General features: G+C 36.4%; 1 protein-coding gene across 1 annotated transcript; it reads right to left on the bottom strand.

Moving 5' to 3' along the window:
• Nucleotides 1-1,926: 1,926 nt before the first annotated feature.
• Nucleotides 1,927-6,119, bottom strand: LOC133788296 (uncharacterized). Its single transcript, XM_062225725.1, has 2 exons — nt 5,807-6,119; nt 1,927-4,763 (listed from the first exon to the last, which is right to left on the bottom strand). Exons 1-2 carry the CDS (start codon nt 5,855-5,857, stop codon nt 2,334-2,336), a joined length of 2,481 nt encoding a protein of 826 aa, XP_062081709.1. The 5' UTR covers nt 5,858-6,119; the 3' UTR covers nt 1,927-2,333.
• Nucleotides 6,120-11,414: the final 5,295 nt, after the last annotated feature.

Below are 11,414 nucleotides of genomic sequence, written 5' to 3'. Positions count from 1 at the left end.
TTCAAAATTGCCATCACCATTTGAAGTTTTTATCTCTAGTTTGTCAGATATTGTGATTCCCAAGAATATCGATGAAGCACTTGGTACTCCTCAATGGAAATCAACAGTCCTTGAAGAGATGAGAGCACTCGAACATAATGGAACTTGGAAATTAGTGGAATTACCGCCTGGAAAGAAGGTGATAGGGTGCAAATGGGTGTTTACCGTCAAATACGATGCTAATGGATATATTGAGAGGTACAAAGCTCGGTTAGTTGCCAAGGGTTTTTCTCAAACCTACGAAATTGATTACATAGAAACTTTCGCTCCAGTTGCCAAACTCAACACTGTTAGAGTATTACTATTGCTTGCAGTGAACTTGGATTGGGAGTTGCATCAGCTTGATGTGAAGAATTCATTCTTGATTGGTGATTTAGAAGAAGAAGTGTATATGAGTCAGCCTCCGGGTTTTAAAAATCCTCCCAATACAACTAAAGTCTGCAAGCTGAACAAGTCTCTAAATAGCTTGAAACAATCTCCTCGAGCATGGTTCAACCGTTTCTTGAAAGTAGTCAAGGGACTTGGATACACAAAAGGTCAGACTGACCATACTCTGTTTATTAAACACTCCTGGAAGGGAAAAATATGAGTGTTAATTGTGTATATTGATGACATTAATGTCACTGGTAACAACACTCAAGAAATGAATTCGATCAAAGAAATGTTGGCATAAGAGTTCGAAGTCAAGAATCTCGATTCACTCAGGTATTTTCTAGGGATGGAATTTGCTAGAAGCAAGAAGGGTATTTTTGTGTCCAAAGAAAATATACTCTTGATCTTCTAAAAGAGACAGGTATGCTTAGAAGTAAGCCAAGCAAAACTTCAATTGAGCTCGGAGACAAAAAGAGGATGTTTGAAGGAAATCCAGTTGATAAAGGAAGGTATCAACAACTAGTAGGAAAGCTAATCTACCTCTCACATACCAGACCGGATATTGCCTTCCCAGTAAGTCTTGTCAGTCAATATATGCATGATCCGTGTTAAGGACATCTCAATGCAGTATATAGAATTTTTTGGTATCTTAAGCAAACTCCAGGGAAAGGTCTTTTCTTCCAAAAGATAACCGATAGGAAAGTTGAAGTGTTCACAAATGCAGACTGGGCTGGCTTAGTTGATGATAGAAAATTTACATTTGGTTATTGCACAATGGTATGGGGGAATGTGGTATAATGGCGAAGTAAGAAGCAAACAGTGGTTGCTAGAAGCAGTGCAAAAGCAGAATATAGAGCCATGACCCATGGAGTGTGTGAAGCGATATGGATCAAACGCCTATTAGAGGAGTTGAAGATTGAGTATAAAGCCCCTACTCAACTTTATTGTGATAACTAGTCTACCATTAGTTTTGCCCATAGCCCTGTACATCATGACATAACTAAACACGTTAAAGTGAGTCATTATTTTATTAAGGAGAAGATTGATGGATGAATTATCAGCATTAAATATGTCCAAAAAGATCTTCACCTACTGACTAATATTCTCACAAAATGGTTATTTGAACGAGTATTTGATTTCCTAGTAAACAAGCTTGGACTCATCAATATCCATAGTCCAGCTTAAGGGGGAGTGTTGACAGTTATGGAAATCAAAGGGTGTGACTTTCTATTTCCCTCATTTATAAGGATTGTTTAGTATTTTGTAATTAAAGTTGTGATTATTGTATAGCCTATATAATACCAGCCCTAGGTTGTAAATTTGTATCATAGAAATAAATTATAGAAAGAAAGGTGATCTTTTCCTCACCATTTTTACACTAACAGTATAGAAATGGAAAGAAAAGAATTACTAAATGCTATATAGTTCACCAATGAGACTGGTTTATCTAATCTTTAATGTCAAGAAACATTTGAACTAAAAAGAACAATGGTTGTAAAAGAATCCCGAGTACAATTTTCTGAATCACAATGATAATCACAACTTTAAAAAAATACAATTGTACATAAGCCACAAACTAGAGTTCTCTTCATAATGGACTACAAACAGTATTCAAGCAAAGCACCACCAAACAAAACAGTACTCAACTGAAATCAACGGAATAAAACACAAAATAAAAAAATAATACCAAAAAAAAAAAAAAAACCTATAAAAAGAAGGGTAACAAATGTCTTTCTAGTTTTTACAATATTGAGTATTTGCATGCATGCTTGTACCTTCTATATACACATCCCTGCAAAACGTAAGACCCAAAACAGACAAGAGTGAACATCAACAGCACAAAAATCCAACCACTGCATTATGCACGTCCAAGTATGCATAATCATACAATATCTTTCTAAATTTTACCGTAGTTTTTTCTTTTATTTGACTTTAATGTCCCCCTTTCCATCAGAAGCTGGTGTTTTCGAGCTTGGAGATTTCCCAATGATGGCTTTTTTTGCTTTAACAAGAGAATTTTTCACCTTTGATAGAATGGTGTTTGACTGCTTCTGAGTGGACTTGACTAGAACTTCTTTTTCATCTGAAGCTCTGTCAGATTTTTCAATGTCTTCAACTTTTTCTTTCTCCAAATTATTTGCTTCAGTTTTCGTTTCCTCTTCAACTTTGGACTCTTCAATTGGTGCTTCGGGCTTCAAATCAGTCTCTTTTTCCTTAACTTCAATCTCAGGTTGCTTAGAATCTTCAACGGTTTCTTTCGCCAACTCAGGTAGAACAGCTTCTTCAGTGTTCTTAATATCAGACTCAGCTTTCTGGGACTCTTCAACAACTTCACGAACAGCAGAAACTACTTGATCCTGGGATTTATCTACATTAACTTTCTCATTTTCATTTTCTTTAATATCAGGCTCAGCCTTCTGAGGTACTTCAACTGGTTTATGAACAGCAGAAAATACTTCTTCTTGGGACGTAGCTGCATTAGATTTGTCAGTTTCATCTTCTTTAACTTTAGTCTCAACTTTTTTGGATTCTGAAACAAGTTCATGAACAACTGGATCTACTTCATCCTGGGACTTGGTTGCATCTGTTTTTTCAGGTTCCTTCTCTTTAACTACAGAATCATCTTGCCTGAATTTTTCTTCAAGTGTCTCACGAACAGCAGTATTAATAATTTGATCCTTCTTATCCTCTACTTGCTTCTCCTTTTCGGTTTCAGTGCAAGCTGGTGTCTCAGTTTTCTTCTTCTCAACCAATTCAACATTTCTGTCAGCAACCTGAAATGACTGCTCATTAACTTCAGCTGTAGAAGTCGAAATGTTAGCATCTTCCTCTTTAGCTACTTCAGTTGACTCCTCGCTCTTCTTTTCCTTTTCTTCTTGAGTTTCCACATTCTTCTCAGCAGACTCTTCTCCTCCATCCTTCTCTATCTTAAGCCCTGCCTCTTTCGGTATGTTCTCCATGACATCAACCTCACTTATATCCTTCTTTTCTTCCTCTGCAGCAACCGTTTCTACAACACTTTTCTCTATTGTCCTAACCGTGACAACCTCTTCTTTAGGAGTTTTAGTTAATTCCTCAGTTACTACATCCCTTTTTTCGCTCTCTTGAATTTCCACTTTCTTTTCAGAAGACTCTTCTTCAACCTTTGTTATCTCCTTCTCAGCTTCTATAACTTCACTTAGATCCTTATTTTCTTCCTCTGCAGCAACCTTCTCTGTGTCACCAATCAAAACTTCTTCTGAAGCTTTGACCAAGCTGGACTCGTCATATTTATGATCAGTTTTTACTTCCTCTGAGGATATGGAGTGCTCAATCTTATCAGCCAAAGACTCTTCCTTTTCCAATGTTTCACCCTCCACGCTTTCCTTAGGCTCAACCACAGAAGACTTTTCTTCAACTTGTTTAGTGACTTCGATTTGTTCTGCTGGTTTGTCCTCCACTTCAGGTTCTTGGGTAGATTTTTCAACTTCTTTCACTATTGATTCTGATTCTTTGACAGGATCAACATTAACTGTTTTCTTTGGTTCCTCTACAGCTTCATCAGACAATTCAGGAACATTAATCATCTTCGGTGGCTCCTCTAGCTCTTTCGCCAAAATCGCAATGTGTTCTTCCTTTGGTTCTTCTTTTGATAGAGCCTCAGTTACTGGTTCTTCTTTCACTACAGCCTCAGCTACTGGTTCTTTCACTACAGCCTCAGTTACTGGTTCCTCTTTTACAACAGCTGGTTCTTCTTTCACTGCAGCTACTGGTTCCTCTTTTACTACAGCTGGTTCTTCTTTCACTGCAGCCTCAGCTACTGGTTCTTCTTTCGCTACAGCCTTAGCTACTGGCTCTTCTTTTAATGCAGCCTCAGTTAATGGTTCCTCTTTCACCACAGCTGGTTTTTCTTTCACTGCAGCCTCAGTTATTGGTTCTTCCTTCACTGCAGCCTCAGTTACTTGCTCCTCTTTCACTACAGCCTCAGTCACTGCAGCCTCAGTTACTGGTTCCTCTTTTACTGCAGCCTCAGTTACTAGCTCCTCTTTCACTGCAGCCTCGGTTACTGGCTCCTCTTTCACTGCAGCCTCGGTTACTGGCTCCACTTTCACTGCAGCCTCAGATACTAGCTCCGGAGCAGCATCTGTCTTCCTTTCCTCAAGCTTATCAGTTATCTCTAAAGCTGGGGCAGCAGCAGGTTTATCACCCTCAACCACAGAAGGTTCAGTTGACTTTCCCTCTGTAGCTTCAGATTTAGATGAAGGGTCAACTATACTAGGTGAATCCTCAGCTCCATTTTCTTTGGACGAAGAAACTATTTCTTGACCACCAATCTTTCCATCGTCTTTTGGCTTATTCTCAAGCTCAACTTTCTACGAAAATAAAAACTAGTGTTAAAATTAAGAAAACAAACCAACTAGGCTTAATGTCAAGAATGAAGATTTAAATATTTATATGCCAGAAAAAGCACATCAAGTAATTCTTTGAAACAGATCATACACTTCTTACTTGATCCAGTTACAAATAGAGTAACACATAACCATAAGAATAAACCAATGTCTATTACCAAGATTCTCATACTTATTGAGTAGTCAGAGTTTATATATTTATATGCCAGAAGCACACCGAGTAATTCTTTGAAACAAACCATACACTTCTTTACTTGATCCAACTACAAATAGAGTGACACATAACCATGAGAATATACCAATATCCGATACAAGAATTCTCATACTATCGAGTAGTTTTATTTGTTTTTTGTTATCTCAACTTATAAATTGATCATGGTTTTTTAATTATTACATGGTAAGAAAACTACAGAGGATTTAAACTACGCCTGAGTGACTAACCTAGGCACTTCTAATACTAAATGACCAATAATAGATTGTATAGAGACTCATGTTTATCACTTCATATCACTGCAAAACCATAAATATAGTCTTTATATTCATGCATGTTCATCATTTTACAACTTGTTTATGGAGTATTTTTCGTATTTGTTATGGAACAAATTTTCACGGAAAGTCATTTATCTGTGCTATCTATTAGTCTATATATATGATCTGCTTTAGAATTTGAAAACACCTACTGATCATACATATGTGAAAACAGGTAAAACCCTAGGATTGACTATCATGTATGTATTTTCTTACATAAGAAATAAATAAATAATTAAATAAAAGAAAGAATCCTAGATATTGTTTCAAAAAAACAATTACTATAATAATCGACAGCAAATAAATATGATCCAATGATCCATACACTTAACAAGAGAGCTAATATCATATTGAAGAAAATAAGAAACTAGTAAAACTGGGATATAAAGAACATATATATGCATACTTGACTTGATCACTGACTTCAACTAGATAGTAATGGAAACTATACATATACATAAATATATTATATCACTAACCTCATCATCAGTGATGGAAGTTTCATGGGGTACTACAGTCTCAGTAGCCATGAGAATTCAACAACTAGCAAAGTGAGAAGTTGAACTTGTTTGATGGATTTTTTCAATGATAAAGAAGAAGATCATAAAAAAGGAAAAGAATGATATGGTTGGCAACAACCCAAGTAGGCCACTTGAACTTTTCTTATTTTTTCAAATTTTTTTTTTCCCTATATCACTGAAGACGAAGAGGCTACCACACTCCACACAGATACTCACAAAAGAAAGAGAGAAAGAAAAACAGGTTGTCAATGACAGGCTATGTCACATGATCTGGCGTGCTTGAAATGATTAGCAATTTGATTCCATTTAATTTTTTTCCTAATAACAAAAAAATAGAAAAAAGTTATATATGTGTTTTAAATATAAAGTGGCCATGTTGTTTTTTGCAAAGTGACAAACTTTAATTGTGTAGGGGACCGAAAATTGATCATTTTAAACGGTCGAAATATTAATATAAGCATGATTGATCACCTTGCCACAGTGGTTGTGGATCCCAGCCTAGAAAGTAGAAGTTGGATAATATATATGTTTTAAAAAAAATAATAAGTGCCAAACAGATATTATTCTTAAGTTAATTGGTACAAGTCTGGTTAGTCATCATATATAGTAGGTATGTTGGTAGATTGTAATATGGAAGTTTTGAAAAAAGAGAATATCTTACACCTGAAGGGAAAATATGGGTTTGTATGAGTTTGTAATAAAGTAAAATGTGCGACTATATTCATGAGATAATATTTGGTGATCTTATTAATAATAGAGTAGATATATATAGACATTAAAGTGGAATCATCTTTTTATACAAAGACATTGATCTGACTGTTGAAAGGGAAGAAGGGTGAGAGGATTAGGCAGATCATGGGCCCTTGAGCCCATTTAGAAAAGGAAAAGGTCACAATAGAAAAGGCTTCTCCACATGGGAGGCCCTGCAGTGATAATGTTCCTCATCTTTAGACTAGGTTAACTAAGTACTTCGACTTTGTGGCATCTCCAACTCGTTCCAAGTTGGAAGTTTGGAATCTGACAAGAGAGAGGGATTAAAAAAGTTTACAACTACTTTAAATAATGACTTTTAAAAAAATATATGAAAATTAATCTTTGTTGTAACTGAAACTCAGACAGTGTCATTTTAAATATGTCAATTAAAGCGCATTCATATCTTAATTTGGGACTGTTTTAGAAATCAGAAGATTCAGAAGCAACATGGTTTTCCAAAAGTTCAACTTGTCCAACTTCCTCCATTCAGAATTGGGCATATTACTTTGTTTCCATCATTCTAAACATTTTAGAGACCACATTAGATTCTAGGCCCATTAAAGTTTGGAGAAGTTTGGGCTCCAACAACTAGAGACATGAGTAGTTATAGCATCTTAGCCCAATTAGTATCAGGGAATCTGTTCATTTTGGCTTCATTTGGCACATCGGAGTGGGACTAGGATTTGGAATAAATAGTCCTAATTTTATATTTGCAAATATAATTTAATTGAATAAATAATTCATTTGACCAAAAAAATTGTCTTATGCTTGAGGATAAATAATCCCAAGTAAAATTGTAGATTAAGAGAGATTAAAATTTTTATAATGCTTATTATACAAATTAGCCTGTCGTGACTCATTGTCATTTTCCCCTAAAACTCAACTAACAACATGTTCACCGTCCATTTTCTTTCCACATTGTTGCCCATGTCGTTGCTGCTCATAGTTGTCATTAAGGTCGCACCAACATAGTTGTCATCCTCCATCATCTGTTCTTCTCTATCTTCTCCCTTCTCTCTCATTGTCTGTACTCTCCATCTCTCTTTCCCCCTCTCTTTATTCTATCTCTCTTATTTTGCAATTTGAAGGAAAAAAAATGTAAGTTTACATTTTGAACATTATGGATTTGTGAATATATGAAGATAGTTTTTTTAAAAGGTAAAATAAAATAACAACAACAACTAAATATCAATACTCGGATGGGTCTTTTTTCAAAAAAATAAAATCGGATAGGTCTCATTCATATAAGTAAATTTGTATTAATTGTGGTTTTTATATTGAAGTTAAAGATATTGCATTAGTTAAGTGTTGAGTATTGACTCAATTATTATTATAATTTTTATTTAAAGAGTTTTTAATGTTAGGTAATTATTAACATGTGTAAAATAAGTTGCCTTGTTGGCCAAGATATTCTGGTGCCCAAGTTTTAAAACTTTATAAATATGTATTATTTATGTGTGTGTGAGAGAGTGTTGTGGGTTTTGGAAGTGAGTGTGAGAGTAAAGTTTGAAGAGAAGTGAAAGTGAGTTTGAAGTGTAAAGAGTGTGAGAATGAAAAGCAAATGATGTATATGAATTTGGGTAGAGAGATTGAGAGAGTTTGAGTGTGTGTAATATTGAAGTCGAAGTAAATTTCTTTGCTTCTTTATTATTTTTGCTGCACTTGGAATTTGTCTTTTTTTCCTAACAATTGGCATCAGAGCCATGATTTAGATCTTTACCGAATAAGTCAAAGATAATGTCTTCCATAAAATTTGAGATTGAGCTTTTTGATAGAAAGAATAATTTCAGTGTATGGCAAAGCAAAGTGAAATATGTTTTGGTGCAGCAATGACTCATGAAGGCACTGCAGGGAAATAAGTTTGAAATGATGAATGATGAAAGAAGCCAATGCAGTAAGCATTATTCACTTAAGTCAGACCCCTGAATTAAAGTATAGTGTCTTCAATGAAACATGTCCTTCTAAGTTATGGAAAAAGTTAGAAAAACTTTGTATGTCAAAATCCCTAACAAATAGATTATATTGGAAGAAGCAATTATATGAGTTGAAGATGATTGATGGGGTGATGTTAAGGATCATATAAATAGATTTAATAAGTGCATAACTCAATTGTTAAGTGTAGATGTCAAAATTGATGAAGAATATAAAGCTATTATTCTGTTGGTCTCTTTACCAAAATCATATGAGACATTAGTGACTACACTTTAAGTTGGAAAGATCACTTTAATTATGGACGAGGTGTCATCTGTTCTTTTGGAGACATAGTATTAAGCAACCAAGCACTTTGTCTTATACTGATCAAGCTCTTATGACAAGGTCAGAATTAAATCATGGTAGGAGTAAGTCAAGAAGAATGTATGATGACAAAAGAGATAATCCCAATCAATCACGTTCTTGGACAGATGTGGAGTATTGTCACAAAAATGGACATATTAATCAGAATTGTGAAGACCTGACCAACCAAGCATCTCAAAGCAATGAGAAATCAAGAATGCAAAGAGACTTCAAATTCCACTAATGTTGTTGATGCATATTTTGAAAGTGATACCGATGTTCTTTTTGTCATAACTAATGAACAATAATCTGATTCTTGGATTTTGGATTCTACTTCTTCATTCCACATGTGCCTATATATTGACTATTTTGATACTTATAAGGCATATGCTGGTTGTACTATTTGTTGGGAATTTATAGCTTTATACTTTCTTAATCAACAATGCATAGGAATAATTCAATATTACAAACCCTAGATGCTAATCAAGAATCTTATTCAAAGTATGAATGCAAATTTTGATAATCAAAGAACCATGTTCATGGTATGAATGCAAATCTTGATTATAAAGGATTAAGTGATTAAATGATTATAAAATGAACTTAAAAATATTTAATCATCAATACTAACTGTTGATGCAACAACTTTGCCTTTCTATATCTGGAGGTACTCGTCGATGAATTCTGATTCTTCGGTCCTTCTCCGATGATGAAGATAACTTTTCCGATTGTTGAACCGTCGGGGGTACCTGCAAGAAAGACACTCTGATGCCTAAGTCAGATTTTTTCGATCCCTTCATCTGAATAAGAGCTCAGTATTTATAGAACAAAAATGTGAGGTGGTTAGTTGGTTAAGCTGATTCCCTGATTGGTGGGAGGAATAAATGAATTTCCCTCCAAAATACATTTGGATCAATTAAATGTGCAGAGGTCAGAGGCGCAGACCGCCTCTGACTCATGGCTTTTGACATTGAAGCTTCTGCAGGGTCAAAACGATCCGTTTCAATTTACCTAAAGTGGAAAAATATTTTGGGCCCAACAGATGCCCCCCGGCCCAAGCTTCGAATGGATGAGGCACACCTATTCACTCGAACCTTGGGCCGCCTCTTCAACTCCAAAAATTTCGCCCAAAGCCGTAACTTCCCGTTAATCGAGGCGGGTCGCAGGCGCACGATCACATAGACCCCTGACATGCACCATTCAGAATTCAATGCATGCACATTTACTGAGTATTGCACTCGATTAAGGCACTTCGTTTCCCATTTTGTTGGTTCAGTTTAAATATCTTCATTTCAAAATTTTCAAACTTCATTTCAGCCTTTCCAAAGAAAAATTAAGAAGAAAAACCCTAAGATCGACCGTCCTTCCATTCTCGTAACCAATCTCCCAATTCTCATAATCATGTCTTCATGTTCGTCTCCCGAGCCTGTGGACCGCGAATGGTACAAAGCTGCGTACTATCGCATACGCAAATCGTTTGACATTCCAGACAACGTCACAGTCTGAATGCTCACGGATTTTGAGATGAGAGAATGGCGATTTAAGGATGTGGTCAAGCCCAGTGAGATCGTCATGAGCTTGAGGCACATAGAATGGCTTCGATTTCCTCTTCTCGCTCTGATAGTGCAAATAATTTCAAATTTTGGAGCTCACATTTCTTAATTTCTCCCGAATGCTATTTGTTATACCCGAAAATTAGAGATCAATAACGTGGCAATAAAGGTGACAAGTGGCAGTGCATGATCAGTAAAAGACACATTAATAGTCAATAAATACATTGACTCCTCAGAGTTGTGATAAAGTGACCCGGTAGATTGACGAAGAATTTGGATTGCTTGAAAGATGTCATAACCAAGCCAAGTGCACCTTGGTCCTAGGAGGCTAAGGAGAATGCATCCTAGGAGGCTAAGGAGAATGCATCCTAGGAAGCTAAGGAGAAGGAGTCCCATGCAAGCCAAGAATTGAGACTTAGATTTTGACAAGGAGAGCCTACACAATGTCCGATCGGACTTGTCCAAGGTGAGATGCCAAGGAGGATGCCTCAGACCACCTTGGTCCGAGGAGAAGGCAAGAGAAGGTTGGCTCGGACCACCTTGGTCCGAGAAAAAGGCCACAAGGTCCGATCGGACCTTGATTGGAGGAGGTATGCTCGGACTTGTCCGAGGTGAGAAGCAAGAGGAAAATGCCTCGGACCACTTTGGTCCGAGGAGAAGGCAAGAGGTGCTTGGCTCGGACCACCTTGGTCCGAGGAGAGCCAAGCATGCATCGCCTTGAGCCAAGGGAAGCTTGAAGGAGTCATCAACATGCATGTGAGACTACGTCAAAATCCCCGGAACGACTTTAGCAAGAATCGGTCTGGGCACCCGGGAATCTCTCGTTCCTCACTCAAATTGAGGAATCTGTTGTATTTTATATATTTTTTGTAATTTAAATATAAGATGAATAATAAAATATCCCTATCTAAAGGGGATATCAGTTGAGTATCCCAGGCCTATAAATAGAGGGCTTATGGGATGAGAGAAGGGCTTCTTCTGCTTCTTCT

This window comes from Humulus lupulus, chromosome 7 (genome assembly GCF_963169125.1).
Source record: "Humulus lupulus chromosome 7, drHumLupu1.1, whole genome shotgun sequence".
Classification (NCBI taxonomy): Eukaryota; Viridiplantae; Streptophyta; class Magnoliopsida; order Rosales; family Cannabaceae; genus Humulus; species Humulus lupulus.
The sequence above is the reverse complement of the archived record's forward strand: the minus strand, read 5'-3'. Positions and strand labels throughout refer to the sequence as shown.